Source organism: Perca fluviatilis, chromosome 4 (assembly GCF_010015445.1).
Source record: "Perca fluviatilis chromosome 4, GENO_Pfluv_1.0, whole genome shotgun sequence".
In the NCBI taxonomy this organism is placed as follows: domain Eukaryota; kingdom Metazoa; phylum Chordata; class Actinopteri; order Perciformes; family Percidae; genus Perca; species Perca fluviatilis.
This window is the reverse complement of record NC_053115.1, coordinates 22,490,505-22,514,298: the sequence shown is the minus strand read 5'-3', so window position 1 is coordinate 22,514,298 and position 23,794 is coordinate 22,490,505. Positions and strand designations below refer to the sequence as shown.

Here is a 23,794-nt window from a genome sequence, read left to right as displayed (position 1 = left end):
GTTTGAAGTGGAAAGAGGGCAACTTTATTAATCATGGCTACATGGTCTTCAAAGGGAGATGAGACATGGGGAAGAGGAGTATAGAGTGAATGAGGAACTTCAAAGGGCTTTTGCGTGCATTCCCACATCCGTATACACATAGCAAACACACACGCACACATACGTAGCCAGTACTGTATTTACATATGAATGTCTATAACCAAAGGGTTCGCAGGAAAATGAGAGAGAAGTTGCTCCACATGATACACACTGTTGAGTAATTTTAATCACCACAAAATAAGTGCAACACTTAAAGCTAACAGGACTGCTGATTTAATATCTGTGTCAGCCAAACAGCTGCTGTGAGTTCCTTACAGCTGTCTGTGCATGATCTCTATTGATTCACATGCAAACAAGCATTGTCTGTTTTGAGCCCCCACTTAAAGTCAGGTAAGGATGTGTGAGGTAAAGCATTGCATATGTATCCACATCTCACAATATGTGTAAAAGGAGTTGTAACACAGCAGTATATCTTGGATTAAGCAAAGAAGTGCCTTGAAACTTTCCTAAAATCAATGCTAAACCAAACCATGAGTTATAAGACTAAACTACACCTGAAATAGAATAAATGAACACAAAGTGACATTTTGATGACTCAAGACGTTATATAGCCTATGTAACCCCCCAAAGCCTTTGTCTCAGAAGGCTTTACGATACAACACACTCTATCTTTATATCCTCAATTCAGACAACAAAGAACAAAAAAAAAAGACATAAAAAAAGTGTTTTCTGTTATTAACTTGTTAACTATTTTAAATGTTTAGCCTGATCAGTCCACTTGGAGCCTGATAAGCAGTTCTGAGGACAGCCATGTGAAGGAGCATTCACTTTGTCTATGGATGTACAGTTTTAACTACTAGTTCTGATGTCTCTCTCTCCATATAAGACACATGCCTCAAGCCAAAACAGCCTTTCATCCTCCCAAAGCCATGCATTATTGATGATTAGACCAGAGAGAGACACTGAAACACACACTGCTTTTCCCAGTGTGCCTGTGTGAACGTGTGTATGAATGTGTTTCTCTGTGTGTGTGTGTGTGTGTGTGTGTGTGTGTGTGTGTGTGTGTGTGTGTGTGTGTGTGTGTGTGTGTGTGTGTGTGTGTGTGTGACTAAACAGGTGGGCTGGATTCCTTCAGTGATTAGCTGTGTAAATTGTCAGAGAGCCAATCAAAAAGCAGATGATGACAGTAAAGCAGCCATTGGCTCATGCTCTCTCTACTATCATCATGACAACAACCTCTGTGACCAACTACCATCTCCAGCATCCCCAGTAGTGTGCTATTAGTTTCTTGTTGCACATAACAACATTTCATATGTGTGATGCCATCATTTCAAACGTTTGCTGACGCAACACTTGTGTTTACAATGAACCCTGCAGCCTGCATCGACACATAGCAAACTTCTTCAGCAAATGCACTCGTAAAATATTCAAGTTTTCATTTCCCCAATTTGAATAAAAACAACAACCAGACAGACCAGTGTTTGCCAGTTAGGCAAAGCAGTCCAGGATTGCTCAAGGGGCATTTTAAACTCTTGAAATAATTCAAGCATTACAGTTTTAATTAGCTTATGCATTTTATAGAAAAAAATGGAAGTTGAAAAATATGCTGCTATTAAATGCCTAGTTAAAAAAAAAAAAGCTTATTTCATGCAAAAGAAATAAGCTTGTGGAAAATGCTTCTTATTTTAATAAGCAGCTTTTATTACTTATGAGGAAATACAGCATAAAATATGTCACCTAGTGATTTTACTTTTGAAATAGTATGAGGTATAAATCTATAAATTGCTTTCCAAGATGATCTTCATGAATGTATTTAATATTACAGCACAGGAATTTAGGCTGCAATTAACAAGTATTTTAGTTCTATACATTAATCCATCAATTACTTTTTCAAATAGCTGATTACTCGTTTAGACAAAAACAAAATCATTAAGATTTCTTATTTTTATTTTATTGGTTTATTTGATAGGGACCATGCATATTTATGAACATTGTTGTATAAAAACACCATGTAAATATGCCAGAATTAGTTAAAATAACTACTTTCAATCTGCAACATTTCACAGTCCAAATTGCTTATTTTGCCAATTAATGGTGTTAAAACTAAAGATATTCAATTTACAATCCTATAAACACAGAAAAGCAGCAAATACTGAGAAGTTGGAGTCGATGAGTGTTTGGCATTTGCTTGAAAAATTACTTAAACATTTAGTGATTTTCACACTATTTGGCAATTTTCTTTGTGCCAATCAACTTATCATTTCAGCACTAATAGGAATGATTCATTATTTCAAGATTTTGTCCTGCCTTACTCAAAAAAGAACTGAAAAATACAACTATTTTAAGACTGAATATACAACTGAAGTTGCCAAGATATGGATTTTGCAGTGCATTGATCTGCAGCAGTCAAACAGAATAATAACTTTTACAAATATTTGTTATTCTATGTGATATAAACCAAAATAAAAAATCATGTTTTATTTACATTTAAGGTGAGGTTCAACCAACATGTTGACCAGAAAGTTGTTGCTAATAGCCATATATCAAGTATCAATTAATGGCATACAAACAAGCTATGCCTCTTTCAACATTTTCCCACAATATTCTTCAATTGAAGAAAATAAAAAGTCACACTGACAGAAGTTAAGAAGTTTCTTCTGGAGAATAAAAAAAATAAAGCTTTAGTCTCTGACTGGTCTGGTGGGTAGTTGCTGAGCCTGTGGGAATGTGCGGTACGTTGATGTTTCTAATGAAGAGCGCTGAGCTCCATTGATCCACCGGGGATGAGAGTGAGCTGTCAAAAGCTATCAGGCAAGTCAAAGACCCACTTTCAGCCCTGTGCAGCTGAAGTGAGCACGATACTGTTGGGGCACAAGGAAGAGCGCTAAACCTCCCAAGGCAAACACTACACAGAAGAGGCACACACACAGGCACAGCTTTAATGCCTTCACAGGGTGAAAGGGGTAATTTGTTCAGTAAGGGACATTAGATAAATAACAATAAGGGGTTTGGATGTATCAGATATTGGAGGAGAGTTTTCCCATTGTGCCTTTAGGTCTATTAATTCAAGTATTTGGTGCAATTGTTTTTTCTGAGAACAACTTTGCTTCCATTTTTTCTTAAATTCACTGGACATGTGTGGCCGGGTTGGCTCAGTGGGTAGAGCAGGTGCACGTATACTGAGAGGTTTATGCCTCGACGCAGAGGTCCAGGGTTCGAATCTGAGATGTAACGATTTCCTGCATGTCTTCCCCCTCTCTCTCCCTTTTCTCACCTAGCTGTCAAAAAAGCCCCAAAAATAATAAATAAAATAAAATGTAAACAAATTCACTGGACGTGCTGTTGATTATTGATTATTCTGATTAATATTTTCTTGATTATTGGATTAATTGGACCAAGAGAGACAAAAGTAGCGTCTTCAAAATGTCTTGATTCGTCTGACAAAAAGGCCAAAACCCCAAAATATCCATCTTACAATGATATAGGCTATGATAAAGAAAAGCAGCAAATCCTTCCATTTGAGAAGCTGAAACCCAAGAATGTGTAGCATGTCTTTTTTAATGATTTTGCTTAACAAATTAGTGAAATGATTAATTGATTATCAAAATATTTGCCACCTACTTTTCTGTCGATCGATTAATCATATAATTGACTAATCGTTTCAGCTCTGACGCAAGCTTAACCTAATATGTGAAACAGCGTGGCCGGTTATCAAATGTGGTATTTTAGGGTCTGTATGACAATAATATTTATAGTCTTCTTAATTCCTGGGGTGATGTTTATAGTGCTGTACCTTTAAATTGTACAAGCTAGTGAAAGCACTAATCATTGCACAGATACTAAAAGTAAATGCAGGATTAAACTGGATTAAAACAGAGCACAGATGTGAGTGTAGGTGGAAATACTATACTGTACAGTAGTTGTGACATGGTAAGATGCTTTCATATAGACAATACAGTATAGTGAGTAAAAAGGGGATCAGGTTTAGGCACTAAAATCTGCAGCGTCCAAAATGACCACAAAGACCACAAACTGAACATTATAAACTTCATGAACTGACATGAACTAGACTGCATTAGTTTCAGCTAGGTGTACCGAATAAACTGACAACTGAGTGTACATACTGATATTTTTGATATATAAATGAAAAGTGAATATATTTAATACAATACTCTTTATATAATATGTCTGAGGCTGCTCCTTGCATGCTAGTAGGCCACATGACAACTTTGGGTCATGAGAATTCTTTTGTGACATATATATGGGGTCATAGGGTAGAAAAGATTGAGAAACACTAGTGAGACCGAAAAGTTGAGAATAACGACACGTTAATTACAACTACAGTACCTTCAACAGACCAATGCGATCTGAAGAGACAAACCAGTACATGGATACCAAAAAAAAACCATCCATCTGTCATATTTGAGAGTTTAAATCTATTTTGAAGGACCTTACATCACAAAACTGCATGTACAGTGGAGACACAATTGGGTTGTGTCAGTCGCCTGGTCTGTACAGTACAAAGCAGATAAGTCACATGAGGTTTTGATGCACATTCTGATCTGCTACTGTGTCATTGTGCTCCACAGCTGATAGCATGCATGCAAGCAGATACACATCTCACACCAGACAGACCACAAACTTGCTCAAATATCCCAAAGCAGCAGTATAATCTGACTAGCAACATGCCAGGATGTAACAGGCTTCAGTCTCTCAATCTGTCTTTCACACTGCATCCACAAGAGTCTGTGAAGCACACTAGCAATTACTGTGAACTTGGAACCCTTCTGCTAATACTGCACATGGTACAGGGCACTTTTAATCAGCAAAAGTTGCAACTGGAGAATAATCTTCCAAGCCTGTGTCGTCACAAGCTGGCAAAAAGGGGAGCAAATCTCCTGCTTTGCATGGATTTAAGAAAGATTATGAAACAGCAAAAATGCAATGCGTCAAACTGTTCTCATCACACCCTGTGGTTAACCCGTCCATGCACTTTCTGAGAAACATGTAAGGGCTAAAGCCCACTCGCAGTAGTATGCAAATATTTCTGCATGACAGGAGGTCTGTCATATATAGTGTTGAGAGATTAGCCATTTTTATCATTGTGACATTTAATGACTGGGAATGTAGATTACCAAAATGAGGTTATGGAGGCAGACAGCACCATTGTAGTGATGGAACACATGAGAATCCATTATCCTCTGAAGGAATTACATATACATAAAAATATAATATCAATAATCAAGGAAAGTGCATTAGATGCCAAACAATTGTGTATATATATGGGGAGAGGCTGAACAGGAAACTCTAAAAAGTTTTTCCACAAGAAACTGCTGGACGTTAAAGTGCTCATATTATGCTTTTTGCTTTTTCCCTTTCCTTTATTGTGTTGTATATATTTTCGTCCAAATTATAGGTTTCCAAAGTGAAAAAGCCCAAAGTCCACCCCAAAGGGACTTACCAGCTCCAACAGAAAACACTGTTCACAAACTGCTCCAAACAGCTCTATTGTAGTCCAGCCTTTACTTCCGGGACGAACGTGCATCACTTTGTAACACACGTTATAATGCTCGCCTAGCTGCTAGCATGGCACTCCCTCATACTCTGCTTCTGACTGGCTTGTAGTGCTGACCTAGCTACTGAGCATGTGTGACTCCCAACAATGATGGAACAGAAGTGAGATGTCTCACTCTGTAGCTAAAACAGAGAGCTCAACACACAGGGTGAAAAGAGGAGCTGCAGCAATGTGCAGTACAACAAAAAATATGGTGTTTTTTGAAAATTAAACCATGTAAACCTATTCAGGTACAACCTCTAAATACAATTATGAACCTTAAAATGAGCATAATATGAGCACTTTAAAGTGTTTTAAGTGCATTTTGGGCCTGTATAAGTGTTGTTACCCTTGGCCGTGCAGTGCCTCAGTTAAGTAAGCAGTTGTGACAGTAAAGGCTACATGTGTTTTGACACCATGATGTGGAAAATATCTTGTTTTGGAAAAAGTAGGCCTGCTATTTAGTCATTGCTATAAATGTATGACCTATTTGTGGAGGCAGGACCTATGTTGCTAAATAGAATTGCAGCACTGGTCTACAACTTTTAGCACAAACCTTACAATAGATGGAAGCATTAGTGATATTTTATCCACTGGATCTAGGATTAAATCATCTTCAACATGATTCAACTCAAACAATGTTTATAAACAAAGCGCAAACAACTTCCTTATACATGTACAGAATGGTGATAATTACGTAAAAAGATCAAGCCATACGTCGTTACAATGGTATTACTGATAGAGTTGCTTCTGAATGAGTTATTAGTTATTAGTTTTCATGTAATTAGATGTGGTACGTGATAAAATACTGTGATTTAACAGCGTGACTAGTATTACTAGTATACTTAAATTAATTTACATCATATATCAGTGTATTTGTCTAATGAATACGTTTGAAATCAAGCAAATCGAGCAACAGAAGCACTGTATCTTGCAGGAAACATTTCCTGCAGTGATGTGATATTTCCCAGCAGAAAACATGTCCGACCAAACAATTCAGCATAAATCTCATCTTTGCATTGAGGGACACAACACCACTCACCTTGCAGCGACGTGTTGACAGCTCAATTTAGTTTTTTGAGTGACAGCAAGAGTTGCGACTTTTCTCGTGGAAGGAATAAAAACATTGATAACTTTACATTATTTTGGTAAACGGAAGCACAGAGAAACACTCCGCCGTGCACTTTAGCAAATTACAGTCATTGTCAATAAGTTGTCCGGTGCAGCCCATGATGGAACATCCTCCTGACGCTTTAAGCGGATAAAAAATAGCTTTCGCTGTGTGGGTATGGTGGTTTAAGATTGGCTACAAGCGCGCGATATGATTTTACACATAACCAATAAGATCACAGAGGGGTCTGTGGTGCGCACATTTAAATACAGAGCGTCGCCCGATATATAATGCACACTACAAGAGACGAATCCCGCCCGGCGGCTCTACGGTGGAAAAAAAACAAGCAGATCTCATACATGTTTAAGTTACAATCTGAGAAATGGTTCATGGGAGATGTAGTCCATTTGACAGACAGCTACTGTTTCTGTGAACGACACAAACACCACTCCAAAACTACATCTCCGCCATTTGTAAAAGGGCCATTACTTCTTGCATCAGCGTGTGTGGACCACACTCGCCCGGCAAAGTTACTACTAGCCGCTACTTGTCTTGTTTTTAAGTAAATAGTGTCACTATTAAAACCAGTCCTCAATCATAACATAGCGGAGTAACGTTATCTATCAACGGCCAGATGAAGCTCTTCGTCAGTGAAGGCAACCCGCACTGCCTGAAGGTGTTAGCTGCGTTAGAAGTGACTGGAGTTCAGTGTGACGTCCAGTATGTCAACCACGAAGGTAAGAAAGCATGGCTAGCTTAACATTAGACTGTGAATCTAATTAGATTGGTGACTGATGATAACTAACGTTTATCTAATTATATGTGGCGTTGTCAAGTTTTAGCTGAGTTTACGTCTGAGAAGCTGCTAGAAAACTCTCTTCCTGTAACGTTAAATAGCTGCTTTGTTTGTTTTGTTTAGTGCTGTTTGTTAGTCATGTAGCTTTTGTTTAGCTGTGCATACCTACAGATGTTGTACAGTATACACCTTTCATGACTGGAACAGTCCGGGTTTACTTGGAAAGGGTTACATTGTAAAGTTGTAGGGTTGTCTAAGACCGACACAGTCAAATATTTTGTACCTTGACACGAATTATATGATGCTGTACTAGGTTACTATTGTTATACTATGGTTATTGTTGCTTTTAGATGATTACACGAAAGCCAATCTAGGGAATTAAACATGGATTCATTCACTGTTCATTTCAGTCAGGTCCAAGCTAGTTCAAAAGGTTGTACCACTTTACCTTTTGAACACTGCATTTGATTACAAGTTGACTTGCAATTAAATGATTACACAAATTAATTAGAAGTTGACTGAGTATTAAAATAGCCTCAAATAGTGAAGAGACTTATATATAGTGTTTTGTGCAATGCTTAACTTTTATCACAGCACCATCATAATAAATTTCTTTAGTCAATCTGTCAGTCTTGTTGGAAATAGAAAATATCCTTTTAAAGAAATTAGGCTGACTTGAACCTGCCAACAGTTTCAGTTCAACATCTGTTCTGGCATACAGCATTATACAGTTACTCCTTACCCAGCAAAAAAACATGAATAGATGATGAGGGACCTGAAAACTTAATCGACTAAAGAGGCTGGCTTATTTACAGAGAAAGGAGAGAAGGCCAACATGTCCAAAATCTAGTCCAATCCTGTATGTTCATCCTGATATTGATTTTAACTACCAAATTTGAATCCCTCCTTAAGATGGTGGACCATTAATGATATTGTGACTAAACTCATGGTATTTTGGTGCAAGTAGTCCTCCCTAGGCTAACTTGAAAAATGAGTTTGGTGCTCATTGCTGCTACAACTTAGGGTACTAATGTGACTTAGGGTATTTCTCACTAGATGCATTGTCTTGTGGAACATTATCTAGATAAGGAATGCACTATATATATATATATATATATATATGTATATGTGTGTGTGTGTGTGTGTATGTATGTATGTATGTATGTATGTATGTGCGATCTTTCAACTTTTTCAATCCCAATACATACCGATACCTGGGCTTTAGGGTATCGGCGATACCGAGTACCGATCAGATAGATACCAGTGTTTAATAAATAAGCTGTTTGCCTGGAATCATTCTTAAATGTGTAAGGCAAGATCTTTCCTAACTTTGTAAAACAAAATGGAAAAAATACATAGATATAAGTTAACTGAATTGATATTTATTATTAAAATAATAAAGCAACCAGCAACTTGGTAAACAATCTTCAAAATTAACTTCAATTTAAGTGTAAACCTATTAAATGCAGCAACAAATTGGTCAAAACAGAAATTCAAATTCCAGTATATAATGTACTGTATATAGTATATAAACATGGAATTGAATTCAATTGATCGGCCTCATTGTCATGATACTCGATCCAGCTATTTAAGTCAGTATCGTCCCGATATCAGTATATCAGATCTGTGTCCCTAATCTAGATGCTGCTGTGTAAAGGAATTAGATTCTAATAAAATGGTAATACAGCCCAGCTTTGGGCTTAAGTTGTGATTGTCTCGGGCATGCGAGAGAGTCTTCACTTGCTCCAGTCCCAGATGTGTGCTAGTCCTCTGTAGGAGCTGGATCACAGAGATAAATAACCAGGACCATGTGGCATGCAGCCTCAATGTACAGTGCCTTGCGAAAGTATTCGGCCCCCTTGAACGTTTCGACCTTTTGCCACATTTCAGGCCTCAAACATAAAGATATAAAACTGTAATTTTTTGTGAAGAATCAACAACAAGTGGGTCCCAATTATGAAGTGGAACGAAATTCATTGGCTATTTCAAACATTTTTAACAAATAAAAAACTGAAAAAGTGGGCGTGCAAAATTATTCAGCCCCTTTACTTTCAGTGCAGCAAACTCTCTTCAGAAGTTCAGTGAGGATCTCTGAATGATCCAATTTTGACCTAAATGACTAATGATGATAAATAGAATCCAGCTGTGTGTAATCAAGTCTCCCGTTATAAAGTGCACCTGCTCTGTGATAGTCTCAGAGGTCCGTGTAAAGCGCAGAGAGCATCATGAAGAACAAGGAACACACCAGGCAGGTCCGGATATATGTTGTGGAGAAGTTTAAAGCCGGATGTGGATACAAAAAGATTTCCCAAGCTTTAAACATCCCAAGGAGCACTGTGCAAGCGATAATATTGAAATGGAAGGAGTATCAGACCACTACAAATCTGAAAGACCCGGGCTGTCCCTCTAAACTTTCAGCTCATACAATGAGAAGACTGATCAGAGATGCAGCCAAGAGGCCCATGATCACTCTGGATGAACTGCAGAGATCTACAGCTGAGGTGGGAGACTCTGTCCATAGGACAACAATCAGTCGTATACTGCACAAATCTGGCCTTTATGGAAGAGTGGCAAGAAGAAAGCCATTTCTTAAAGATATCCATAAAAGTTCGTTTCAAGTTTGCCAAAGGCCACCTGGGAGACACACCAAACATGTGGAAGAAGGTGCTGTGGTCAGATGAAACCAAAATCGAACTTTTGGCAACAATGCAAAACGTTATGTTCGGCGTAAAAGCAACACAGCTCATCACCCTGAACACACCATCCCCACTGTCAAACATGGTGGTGGCAGCATCATGGTTTGGGCCTGCGTTTTCTTCAGCAGGGACAGGGAAGATGGTTAAAATTGATGGGAAGATGGATGGAGCCAAATACATGACCATTCTGGAAGAAAACCTGATGGAGTCTCCAAAAGACCTGAGACTGGGACGGAGATTTGTCTTCCAACAAGACAATGATCCAAAACATAAAGCAAAATCTACAATGGAATGGTTCACAAATAAACATATCCAGGTGTTAGAATGGCCAAGTCAAAGTCCAGACCTGAATCCAATCGAGAATCTGTGGAAAGAACTGAAAACTGCTGTTCACAAACGCTCTCCATCCAACCTCACTGAGCTCGAGCTGTTTTGCAAGGAGGAATGGGCAAAAATGTTAGTCTCTCGATGTGCAAAACTGATAGAGACATACCCCAAGCGACTTACAGCTGTAATCGCAGCAAAAGGTGGCGCTACAAAGTATTAACTTAAGGGGGCTGAATAATTTTGCACGCCAATATTTCAGTTTTTTATTTGTTTAAAAGGTTTGAAATATCCAATAAATTTCGTTCCACTTCATGATTGTGTCCCACTTGTTGTTGATTCTTCACAAAAAATTACAGTTTTATATCTTTATGTTTGAGGCCTGAAATGTGGCAAAAGGTCGAAAAGTTCAAGGGGGCCGAATACTTTCGCAAGGCACTGTATGACTGAAGTGGACTGGACATAGAGATACATTATGTATATAAACAGTATTAGGGGTGTGGGAGTGCATTGTATCATACAAGTCACCATGCATTTGGTTCCAAATCTGTTGGACAATACAGTACGTTGTTTATCGAACTGAGATGGTTTGTTTTTGTTGTCTATCAAATGATTCATTATGAAGTCTGAAATATTCCATATTCATTAAGGTAAATGTAATACAAAATGTAACACAGTATGGCATCCTCTGCCATAACATCAGATTGTATTGTTGAAGTGAAGACACCAGTAAAAATGTATTATCAGAATCTCTCATGTGGTGATAAATTCCAGATTACGAAGATCAAATCCTTGACCTTCCAAGTGCCATTTTGGGTTCTTCAAAGGTTATTCTAGTAACTAATATAATATGTATTGAGGGTGAGAATTCAATCACAGGATTGTCCTTGAAGCATTTGAGGAGTCTTGTGTTATTAAGTTTCCTTGAAGATAAAGCGATGGATTCAAATATAATCTCTGCCCACAAAGTGTTGAAATAAATTTGATCTAATGGATGTAAATTTGTCTTGTCTCTCTCTCCCTCTCTCTAAAGAACCTCCATTAGAAAGAGTGTTTACAGTTTGTAACAACATGTTTAAACCAGGGGAAGAATCAAGTCCAACTAGTCTAGAAACATGCTCATCTGCATAGCAATCTTGTCTGCTGTTGTGTGTATTTTGTTTGGCGTTATCTAAACACACATTGTGATATCTTTTTTTCTTCTTTGTTTCAGAGAGAGTGGTGCCCTTCCTTAGCCGTCCAGCCTTGCCAGCCCTGCTCCTGCCTAGTGGACTGCACCTTTTCAGCTCCAATGCCATCTGCCGGTCAGTAGACTATAGTCCGTTCTGCTTGGTCATTTATGAATGCCAGAGAGAGAGAGAGAGAGAGAGAGAGAGAGAGAATGCAGATAGCGTTGGCTGTAACTGATCAGGTTTTAATGCTGTGAGTCCCCACAAATGTAATTTGAGGTGGATATTGCAAAACCTGGACAAATAAAATCAAGACTATCTTCAACTAGAGGTAAATGAGAAAATCTTTTTTTGTAATTTGGGTGAACTGATCCTTTCACCTTGTCATCAGCCAAAGCAATGTTTTTCATATTTTATTTGCAGTTATGAAATTTCCAGGACATACGTAATTGGTGAGGAATGGGACATATCTGATAATGTACTGATTAAAAAATGCAGTGGTTATACTATAAAATAAGGGCGGAAACTATATTAGTGAAATGCTTTACTTGGACAATGATTACATGGCAATAACATTTAGAGGCAAACTGTAACTTAACTCCTGAAGATGGAGCACATTTATATTTTGGGTGTGTTTGTTTGGTACATATAAGGGGAAATTCCTTTTGAAACCAAGTAAGATGCCACTCCTTCACATGGTTACCTTCTGTTTCCCACTTTTTAACCCCCTAGATACCTGTTTGAAATAGGTGGACAAGACTCCAGTGAGCGTTGCAATCAGTGGCTTGAATGGGAGGCCACAGATCTTCAGGTATGCTCTACATAAAAACAGACATTTCAGTTTGCTGGTAATCTGTTTTACAAGTCACTAAATGTTTTTGAGATGCAAACTATTTTCAGTTCATGCTTTTGTACATTCCCTTGTGCAGAATCCTCTTACTGCAACTCAATATGTTGCCAGCAGAGACATAAATCCATGCAGCTAAATGACAAAGGCTCATGCTTTCAAAAGAACAATGTGGTGAAGAAATCTATCAGCATGCTCTGTAGGGTTTAAGAAAATGAATTGTTTAACCTCAGCCACACTTCTTTGGTTTACTGCTTGATCTAAATGTCATTCAATCGATTTTAAATTATTTCTGTTTTGTCTTATATGTGCAGCCTGCACTGCTACAGGCCCTTCACATGGCAGTGCTGCATGGAAAAGGATCAGAGGTGTCCAAGGTCCTCCAGGGGCCCCTAAACTACTTGGAGCAAAGCTTGAGCAAGGGGAACACGCCATATTTAACTGGGGTACAGCATCAACATCTAGCTACTGCACTGCACTGAAGACAGAAGACAAAGACCAACATGCTTACTCAAACAAAGCTTTTTCAGGCTATATAATATATATTAAGTCAAAAGTTCATGACGCTTCTGTGGAAGCTCAGCTGAGCTAAACCAAGCATCTCCTCTGTGCCACATCAGGCTCCTCCGGCAACATTTCTTTTTCATCTTTTCTTTTTTCAGCTGCTGATGCTGAGCTAGTGATGCATTTTTAAGTTAAAAAAAGATGAATCTGGGGAGGAGCTCCCTCATGTTGCAGATGTGCCTGAGTGTAGGTGGGTGAGGGTGGTGGATCAGTTCTCTGTGGTATTTGCAGCCCCTTTGGCAACAAGTCATCTGCGTCTGTCATATATTTCATATGTACAGAAATATGTTTTTGTTAAGTCTCTTGGTGATTGGCATGGCTTGGAGGAACCCTGTGTAAAGCTAAAGAATAACCGTGGTAAGCACACACAGTGAGGCAGTCACAGCAGTACATGTCCATATTTAGTGAGATGCAAGCGCACAAAACATTCATGCTGAAAATAGCATTTAGGTTTCCGATGGGATGACAGATAGGACACATGGCAAGATCAAGAATAATGTGTTAATTGCTTAAAGAAATTATGTTTCATATAAAAATAAAAATCATTGAACTGTTCTGTGTTTCAGGAAGCAGTTTCAGTTGCTGATGTTGTTTTGTGGGCTGCGCTGTACCCCGTTTTATCTGACTCTTCACTAGCTTGTAAGTACCAATCAACTTTAATTTCTTTTTTATTGGCCATGCATAAATTCTCCATCCATGAACCAATTTTCTTCCCTGTTTTCCATTTTACTTTCCTTCCTATTTTATTTTCAAATGTCTTATTTATATTTTTTTGTTCTATGTCATAACATTCCTTACTGCAACCCTTCCCTTTTATTTTTTTTTATTTCCCCTTTTTTTTTTCTCCCCTACCATTATCCTGCCTCTTTTTCTTTTTACAGGCGAACGCACGTCTGTGAAGGCATGGTTTGACCGTGGGGCTGTTCTGCACAGTTGCGAGTCTGCTGCTCAGAAAGTGCTGCAGGGAAAAGGCCTGCAGGGCATGAAGAGCTACATGCAGAGGCAGCCTGCCCCTCAGAGCAGCCAAAGCAGAGACACACAGCCATGCAACAGCAACCCTGCTGAGGTATCAGCCAGATCATCAGGATAACTCTTAGAATTAAAGCATTCTTACTGAACAGAAAGCATTCAGAGGGGCTCCAGTGCCTAACTACACTTGTGCTTTTGCCTCCGGAAACTTGAATGCTTTCTGAGGTTTCCAAGAAAATGTCTTTATTTTATTTTTGCTATAGATGCACAAACAACACCTCGCAAGACACAAGTTTCCTTTCCCAAATTTTCTGTCTTTACTTCACCATAGCTTTTTTACCTGTTAGAAAAGAAAGTTAAAGCATTCAAAGGGTTGCAAGGCTTGAATTCCACTCACTTAAACTAAGCAGGGCTCTCCTGTATAGCAGATGTAGCCTCCGTGTGAGAGTTAACCTGGCTCTATGAAAGCTAAATTAACACCCGTGTTAGGATATAGAACATGCAGCATGTAGTTACATCACTATTTCTTTATCCTCTGTTCTCTTTCTTGTGTAAGCATGGGAGGATTTCAACTGGTGTCAATCAAATTTAGCAGCAGCACTCACGCCTCCCTTTCAGAGGAAGTTGCAGTGTGTATCTCAGATTGTTAAATGCTTTAGCTCCGAGCTTTAGGTTAAAGGGTCAAATGGTCAGGTGGGAGTTGGTGATACAATTCTTAAAAAACAATACTGAAGAGTTTTTATTTTTTTGATATGTTATTTTAGTGAGAGGGCCTCTTGATAAGGAGTGGCCCTGCTAGAAAGGGAAATCACCTACTCCATACACTAGGATTCTTTTGACAGATCATTATAGATTTGTGAACTTGAGCAACCCCCTTCAGAGCCATAACAGTTGTTGAAAAATAGTTTATACAATTACACTTAACACAAGACCAACTTTGTGCGTATACTGCAGTGCTTCTTCTTTCTTTTTTTTTGTTAATGTCATCTTATAATGGAGCTAATTTTGATGTTCAGTCTTTGTGAGTCCCCAAAGCTAATTGTTAAAGGAACAGCTAGTTTTTTTTCCAGTTGGCAATATACTTTTGTTGATCAAAATTGCTAAGATTGAAAATGATTTATAGGTCATGGAAATACTCAAAAGTACAATTTCTTTTTGGCCACAGTTATAATTATAAACAAATTAAAGTTAATGAAACTGCAGGATTAAAATACAACTGTCTACTCGACGAGATTTCTAACCTTACAAGTTGGTTTTGGTTTAATTCCCAATTAATGATTCTCTATATCTAAATGTTTGTTAGGGTGTGGAAGATGAGCGTGCAGTTTCAGAAGAGGAAATGGAGGCAGCTGCTCTCACCTGGAGTAAAGGCTTGAACTCCTGCCCATTGGCTACACTCAGACAGCACCCCATGTAAGTAATTAAAAGTGTTGTTTCCCATTCTAGACAGTAAGCAGATACTCTTATTCAGATTGACTTGCAGTGAGTGTGTATATATTGTAGTTTAGGATGTTAAATGATGTTGGGATCACATCACCTAACCTCATCTTCCTGTGAGACCGGAGTATTTTCTAAATTCCTGAAAAGTGCATTTGTCAAGTGACCATCCAACAGCAGATAAGTAGAGGGAGTTGAGCTGCAACATGTAGAAATCTGACCCTGAGAATGTAGACCTAACTCTTGAGGAAATATGAGATATAAACATTAAATTATATTTGTTTCCTATCAGTCTGCCACACGAGGGCAAGCGAAACCTCCTTGTTACCAGTGCCTTGCCTTATGTCAACAACGTCCCCCACCTGGGCAACATCATTGGCTGCGTCCTCAGCGCTGATGTCTTCTCCAGGTAGGAATTTAATTTTGTACTTCCTTCTGTTTATATATTACAGTAGGTGGTAACACAATACTGATAATCCTAAACAAAATATTGACCTCTGTACCAAACTCATTTTTTAAAACATTTAAATAAGAGCATACACAATCTTGTGCATGTATATTGTACAGGCGCATGCAAAACCTGTATTGCATTTAAAGGCCTTCTCAACATTACAATGAAACCTGTCTCTCATAATCCTCCCCACCAACTGGTTATCCATTCTCCCATTTTTCACTTCACTTTATCCTGCTCTTTCTTCTTCACTTAGGGTCACTGTTTTTCACTCTGTAACATTGTATTGTCATCTCTCTTTTGCTCCTTCTATTTTTTCATTTGATTTTCCATTTCTTTTTTTCCCCCTCTACATTCCACTGTCTCGCCTGCCATCCCTCTTATGTGTTACTGTACTGACTCCATGCGTCTTCTCCTCTAAGGTATGGCCGTCTGCGAGGCTGGAACATGCTGTTTGTATGTGGCACAGATGAGTATGGCACAGCTACAGAGAACAAGGCGAGAGAGGAGGGTCTGACACCACAGCAGATCTGCGACAAGTACCATGCCATTCACTCCAGCATCTACAAGTGGTTCCAGATTGACTTTGACTTTTTTGGCAGAACCACCACCGAGAAGCAGACGGAGTAAGTAGAAGCAGGGAAGAAGACTGTAGTTGGCCCGTTTGTAGAAATATAATCTAAGGTTGTGTGAAAAATTAAGACAGGGCTGTTCCTTTCATCATAATTAAGGGTAAACAACAAAGATAAAGATGAAGCTAAACTGGGAGATCTCAAGTAATAATCCGGAGCTCGCTTCAAGACCCTGCTGGGTTTTATGGTTCGGATACTGCTTGGCTTTGGTATGAAAGTGCAAACACGTTTCCATATGATTACTATACAATTACGTAACATAGGATTACTATAATCTTGCAGTAGATACTGGTGTGGATGTCTGTCCCTCTCAAGCATAAATTATACTCTACTTAATCTCAGGGATTATTGAGCATGATTGTAGAATGTAGGTTATTGCTTATGTTTCAGAGGTTTACCAAATAGAAAATGAAATCCTATTAAAAAAGAGTTGTTTCAATTCTATAGTTAAGCAGTAATGTGTCTGGATGTACAGCTCTCATGTGTGACACCCACCACCTAGGAATTAGTCAAACACACTAGTACAACACACGTTAAACCTACATTGTGTAATTTTTTGAGTTGATTCTTAGCGGAAAAAAAAACTTTGTTCTTTAACAAATATGTCCTCATTCGTGTGTAATTACTTCCACCAACTAATCAAAGTATTCTCGTAAGCGTAGAATCTGGCTAGAACGGCTTCCTTTAAACGATGGAGAGAGATCATTTTGGGTTTGGCCACAGTAGGAGGAAGGACTAGAAAGTAATATTCAGTTGGTTGTCATAAACAATTTCACCGCTAGATTGGAGAAATTCTTACACAATGTAGCTTTAACTACGCTGAGGGTTGTGTGTAAAAGTCGATTCAGACAGTCAGGTGAGGCTCTACTTTATTGTAATGTAGCCTACTATAGTAATGTATTTATTCAGGAAACAGTATCACTTTTCACAACTTTTTTAAAAAGTCAGCAGAAAGGAATTGGCAGAGTCGATTTAGGAAAAATAAATTGGACATTCTGTAGTAAAGTTATCTATTTTATAATATTGATGAGGTAAATAGAGCCTGGAGGTGAAATGAATTGCTTCAAAGTTATGGATTGTTGCTCTGAGGAATTATTGAAACAATCAAAACAAGGGAGTGGGTGTGATGTCTTGTTTGTTGTTTGTATGGAAAAGGTATCAGATTATTCTTTGTTTGTGTAGGTGTTTAAATAAGATGTGTAAAGATGTTTTTTTTTTGTGGGTTTACCTACAGTGCTTACACGTGGAAAAGGGATACAAAGAGAGGCATTTTTCTTCAGTAAAGATGAGACTTTAATCCTTAAGCTTGTACATAGGAAAGGATTACAAAGATAAAAACTCTTGTTTTGTGGCCTTTTGCTTTGATAAGTAAAACATAAAAGGCATCAAACACCATGCACCAGAACCATTTTCAGCCCACAGATTAAAGACTTTTGACTGAAAAGTGCTTTGAATGTTGGACCTTACATTTTAGATTTACAAATCCAACCCCAAAGATTACTGTCAGCTTTGTTTTTTCCCCTACTGTTTTACTTTGACCAAACCAATAACACTAACTCTCTTCCCTTCATCTTCTTTTTCTAGTATTTTCTATACTGCTATATTGATCCATAAAGTTAACATAATTTCTTAGCCAACAGACAAGAGTAGTATCAATCTACTTTGGAAAAACTAAATGGGCTCAGGGTTTAATGACTCATTAGTTCCTAAATAACACATTTCTCAGTTTGTCCATACACCTTTTAATACGGGTCAAAAGACAAAAAGGTTCTCCTTGCATCCCAGGCACAACCCCCCTAAGTATCTCTAGACTATCGTTGTCCTCTGTTATCCTTTCAGGATCGCCCAGGATATTTTCTGGAGAATCCACAAGCACGGTTTCCTAATTGAAGAAACGGTGGAGCAACTGCGCTGTGAAAACTGCCAGCGCTTCCTGGCCGACCGCTTCGTCGAAGGCATCTGTCCCCAGTGCAGCTACCCAGAAGCTCGTGGTGACCAGTGTGACAAGTGTGGGCGGCTCATCAATGCTGTGGAGCTCAGGGTGAGTTGGAAGGAGCATGTTGATGATGGAGGATGCGAGAGGGGGATGATCATCATGATTATTGCCATTAATTGACTATTAGAAAGAGAATGGCGGCAATGATACCATTTCTATTCAATCTTTGTTGACGGCTGTCCCCTTTAGGAACCCCAGTGTAAGGTCTGCAGGCAGACTCCAGTCGTCCGCTCCTCCAAACATCTTTTCTTGGACCTGCCAAAGGTATGCCTTTTACACTGCTTTGTAACAGCCTGTGCTGTTGATTCTGCAGTTTAGACTGTGTGCTTTTTTTGCTCACAGGGATCAAGACAGAGTTAGCCTGTCTAGAATGTACAAACAGCAAGTGTAAGGTAGAATTCAAAGTCAGACTTCTTGTAAAAGGCAATTATCCCTGTGGTAATTTTATCATATAAACATTTTTACTCTTTCTGGAGCCGTGGTTTAGGAGTTAAGGGATTTGTTGTTGTTTTTTTTCCCCCAGCATTTTCATGTTTGCTCTTTCTCATGCAGCTAGAGCCTCAATTGGAGCAGTGGCTGGATAAGTCAACCAGCACAGGAGACTGGACAGCAAATGCCAAACAGATCACTCGCTCCTGGCTGAGAGATGGACTCAAACCTCGCTGCATCACCAGGGACCTGCGGTGGGGAACGCCAGTACCTCATCCTGACTTTAAAGAGAAGGTCTGCTCTTGTCACCTCGAGTAAAGATTATTTTGAACACACCAATTTTTGTTATTTGATGGTTTGTAGTTTATTATCAGTTGAACATGTGCACATACTCCTTTCTCTTTTATTGAAGTATAATATAGCCCTACTGCTCAGCTAAATTACCTGCTGAGAAGGTAATGAATGCAAACACTAAATATCTAAGGTCAGGTTCCTAATTAAACATTGAAAATGACTATGCACTTTACTAGCAGTTTAGAAATGCTGCAGTGACTGGAGATACTGCAGTGCTCTCTAATAGCACACTGGGAGACTCTCTAGTCTATGTCTAAACATGTTGTGCCACTGACCACTTCTTTTAGTACACACCTGCAAAACTGTTCTCCAAACACGATTGTTTTGTTCCTCTTAATCTTTGTCTCTTTTTTTTTTTTTTTTTTTTTTTTTTTAAATGATTCTTGTGATCCAAAATTAATTTCTGTCACACAAAGTCTCCCTTTCTCTATTGCTGCCTCTGCAGGTGTTCTACGTGTGGTTTGACGCCCCCATTGGTTATCTGTCCATTACAGCCAACTACACCGACAAATGGGAAAAGTGGTGGAAGAATCCTCATCAGGTAACCACCCCCACCCTAGCTTCTCCCCCAAACACACATGTCAGAATTCATGAGCCGAGCAGAGTACTGATGCACGAGCTTGGCACAGATTTGATCCTCTTTACAACACAGAATGGGTCTGATTGCTTTTTTCATTGCCCCATCTGGTCTTTTGCACTCTCCGTTAAAACACAGTGTAATTCCTTGCCCCATATAAACCCAATGTGAATTAGAGGAAGACATAACCTCTTTGATTATGATTAAAATGCACATCAGTTTTGTACCCACAGTATAATGTGTAGGCGATGATACAGCTTCTTCGTTGCCATCCACTTCCAGATTCCTCCCCTCTGAAATAAAAGTCTCGGCATGATCAGTTTACCATAGGTTTTTCTTTCTTTTTGTTGTTCATGATGCTGTGGTCAGCTGTACTTAGAAAAGGGGAACTACTTGACAAGTTCCCCCAAGTTATTTATTGCTGTCGGGTGTAAAGACCATTTTAAACGATATATTAAAAAAGTGTACAGTGGAAATAGTTTCTAATCCTGCTTTTAAGTCGTTTAGTCGTTATTTTTAGGGTGATGACGTCATAAAATATGACGACAGACATTCAAATTCATTTGAAAAAAAAACCCACAGAAGCTTTGAATGTAAAAATATAAAATAAATGTCATTCAGTACAGCCCTACTGTATAGCTAAAATAAAAATGCAACATATCTTTCTGACTGACTAATCTCATCTCTCACGTGTGTGTGTGTGTGTGTGTGTGTGTGTGTGTGTGTGTGTGTGGGTGTGGTGTGTGTGTGTGTGTGTGTGTGTGTGTGTGTGTGTGTGTGTGTGTGTGTGTGTGTGTGTTACACATAAGATATAGTGTACATATATAAGAGGGAGAGAGAGAGATATGGGGGTTGGGGAGCTGATAAGTCCTCTTTGAACTGGATGATCTCATGATGATCTAATATGATGTCATCCTTACAGTGCAGTGTTGTGTCTCTGCCACTAGGTGGAGCTGTACAACTTCATGGCCAAAGACAATGTGCCCTTCCACAGTGTGGTGTTTCCCTGCTCCCTACTGGGAGCTCAGGACAACTACACTCTGGTCAGCCACCTTATTGCCACTGGTAAGTACTTATTTAGATTGACTGATTTCACCAGATCTAAAAATTGTTTTCAAAACACTGTAATGGCACATTCATTCTGTTTGGCAGTTATATAACACGTATGTCATGTCACATTTACACTGGAAATTAAAGTTCAGCTCTGATATTAACTTATGCTGTCACTTCCCACCAGAGTATCTGAATTACGAGGACACTAAGTTCTCTAAGAGCCGTGGTGTGGGTGTGTTTGGAGACATGGCCAAGGACACGGGTATCCCGTCGGATGTGTGGCGGTTCTACCTCCTGTATGTGCGTCCGGAGGGACAGGATTCAGCCTTCTCCTGGGCTGACATGGCTCTGAAGAACAACTCTGAGCTGCTCAACAACTTGGGCAACTTCATCAACAGGTCAGTAATAGTCATATGTTTTAAAATGAATTCCTACGTTCTATATGTGATTGATTTATGTTACCAAGTTAACTCTACACCAGTATCCTCATACTATTTATTCCCAGCCATCTGACTTTTAATGTGTGTTACTGTTCCTTTTTATTTTTGAATTGTTTTGATCAGCCGAGATTAGTCACCAGTGAAATATAAAATAGGGCAATCCACCTGAAGTTGCTCACATTTTGTACATAAGTGTTATTTAAAAGTAAATACGCCGCAAAACTGTAATCCAGTCTAATTAACAACTAAGTTTTCAGATAGTTGTACTCATTGAAAAAAACGCCTGTTAGAGCAGTAACTATTACAAGAGGCTCACCCTAGTTTTCTAAATTTGTTTGGGATGGCGCAATTTAGCCCCAATTACATCGCCTCAAATGATTTTTAAAAGATCAGGGTTAAATCCCACATCAAAGATTTTTCTCAGCAGCTTTTTTTCAAAGTACCTTGATCTTCAAAATTGGTCTCGGGCAGCAACGTTGATGCCTAATTGGTTCAAAAATATCTTGTAGATTGCATCCAGCCTAAGGTGTTGGAGGTAGAAAGTATTCTGCTTCAGAAAAGAAATTCTGTCCTTGCCTGAATCCAGTCACTAAATCACTACATCATTAGCAAGAATGTGTCCATCTTATGCCCACTTTTTCAAATTCATAAACGATTCTGTGCTGTGCGTGTAACCACTAATTGCTGTTCAGTTGAAACGTTGACTTTTGACAATTTCACAAATAATCAGCTTGACCAACCGGAATGGGTAAATCCTTACTTAATATTTACCAGCAGCAAATATGACTTTGATTAGGATGATTCAGTTATTCTAACAGTAAGAATATTGCTCTTTATTTTCCCAGGATTAAAAACAAACTCAGGGCTTGGCAGTTTCACTGATTTAAAAGAGTCAAACTAATTAAGAATGCACGTCACACAAAGTTTATGATCACACATCAAAATCACAGTTCATTGTAAATTTGACAGTGGTTTGGCAGACCTCCCTCCGAGATGGAGAGATGCATAAAATATAGAACAGTCTGTTGCATCAGACATGACAAAAACATTCTCACTACGAACATCTTCCTGATGTACACATAAAGCTCATTTTAGAAATGACTCCCGACACAACTACAATGTAAAGGCGATGAAGGAGCTGTGATGAGGCTCAATGCAGCACACTGTTGTGTTAGTTTACACTAGCTGAGCACTGTATTACATCTGGCAATACAATCTATAATTTATAAACAATTAGCAAGTCAAGTAAAGTGCCCTTCTCTCGTTTTGCTCTCTCTTTCCCTTTTTCTCTCGCTGCCTTTCTCGCTCCGTTCCCAAATTTTTTTCTCTGACCCCCACTTTTTTTTCTCTGTCTCATCAAAAAAACTACTCTCCCTCTCTCCTCCAGAGCTGGCATGTTTGTCACTAAGTTCTTTGAGGGCTGTGTGCCTGCGATGGAGCTACAGCAGGAAGATAAGAAGCTCCTGGCTCTGGTGGGCTGGGAGCTGCAGCAGTACATCCAGCTCATGGACAAAGTCAAGTAAGACGATTTGACTCGTACCTTTCAAAAGGTTGATGGTGGCATATCAATTTCATTGAAATTATTTTTTAAGATGTACAACTCTGCTTGTCTTTGTTCATTTTAATTCAGGGATTTAAAATTATTCAAATTTGAAAATGTAGATATAAATTGTCAGTTTAGTTTTACATTACTACTATTAGATTGGTAATTGTATCATCTTGAGATGTATCTCGACTCTGAATGTAAAACATACTTGTAGATATTTTATACTGAAGTAGATTCTGTGTAATGGGTTTGCTGTCAATGTCACAATCATCACATTTTCTCTAAAATGTTCCACCAGAATCCGCGATGCTCTGAGACACATCCTCAACATCTCTCGCCATGGTAACCAGTACATCCAGGTCAATGAACCCTGGAAGAAGATCAAGGGAGGAGACGCAGAAAGGTGAGATGGCCTTGACCTCAGTCTGTGCCTCTTTAGATTTATACCAGGTAGATAGATCTGTATTGCAAATGTGTACATTATCATTTCCTATTAAAACAGAGACTCACCTTTTTGAATGTGTGTCTTAATGTGATTTAACACATATTGAATTCATAAAAACCAATTCTTAGAAGAAAGAGAGAAATATTTGTATCAACAGCCATTTCGAAAAGCAGTCATTTCTGTCCATTGTAAGATTAACCAAAACATTTAGATTCATGATCGGTCTGACTGACTGATCTCCGTCTCTCCTCTTCAGGCAGCGTGCGGGTACAGTCACCGGAGTGTCTGTGAATATCGCCTGCTTGCTGTCAGTGATGCTGCTGCCATACATGCCAACGGTCAGCCAAACCATCCGGGATCAACTC

At 38.8% G+C, this 23,794-nt stretch overlaps 2 protein-coding genes across 9 annotated transcripts in view; one reads left to right on the top strand and one right to left on the bottom strand.

Moving 5' to 3' along the window:
* Positions 1–6,972, bottom strand: part of arhgap9 (Rho GTPase activating protein 9) — a 47,276-nt gene extending 40,304 nt beyond the window's left edge. For 4 of the 7 annotated variants that reach the window (XM_039796722.1, XM_039796721.1, XM_039796723.1 and 1 more), the window contains exon 1: positions 6,636–6,972. The gene's annotated coding sequence lies outside the window, so the exon portion shown is untranslated. The remainder of the gene's footprint in view (positions 1–6,635) is intronic. The other 3 variants (XM_039796724.1, XM_039796725.1, XM_039796727.1) reach the window with 3 other exon arrangements.
* Positions 6,973–7,173: 201 nt separating this feature from the next.
* The window catches only part of mars1 (methionyl-tRNA synthetase 1), a 19,456-nt gene continuing 2,835 nt past the window's right edge, over positions 7,174–23,794 (top strand). Inside the window, exons 1-18 of one of the 2 annotated variants that reach the window (XM_039796720.1) lie at positions 7,174–7,441; positions 11,734–11,824; positions 12,422–12,500; positions 12,851–12,982; positions 13,667–13,739; positions 13,982–14,166; positions 15,373–15,482; positions 15,799–15,915; positions 16,380–16,583; positions 18,429–18,630; positions 18,775–18,849; positions 19,138–19,308; positions 19,814–19,909; positions 20,893–21,010; positions 21,183–21,396; positions 22,826–22,957; positions 23,283–23,387; positions 23,686–23,794. The exon at positions 23,686–23,794 is cut by the window's right edge and continues 87 nt beyond it. In XM_039796720.1, the coding sequence (XP_039652654.1) occupies positions 7,339–7,441; positions 11,734–11,824; positions 12,422–12,500; positions 12,851–12,982; positions 13,667–13,739; positions 13,982–14,166; positions 15,373–15,482; positions 15,799–15,915; positions 16,380–16,583; positions 18,429–18,630; positions 18,775–18,849; positions 19,138–19,308; positions 19,814–19,909; positions 20,893–21,010; positions 21,183–21,396; positions 22,826–22,957; positions 23,283–23,387; positions 23,686–23,794 (2,316 nt within the window). In that variant the 5' untranslated portion in view covers positions 7,174–7,338. The remainder of the gene's footprint in view (positions 7,442–11,733; positions 11,825–12,421; positions 12,501–12,850; positions 12,983–13,666; positions 13,740–13,981; positions 14,167–15,372; positions 15,483–15,798; positions 15,916–16,379; positions 16,584–18,428; positions 18,631–18,774; positions 18,850–19,137; positions 19,309–19,813; positions 19,910–20,892; positions 21,011–21,182; positions 21,397–22,825; positions 22,958–23,282; positions 23,388–23,685) is intronic. The other variant, XM_039796719.1, reaches the window with a different exon arrangement.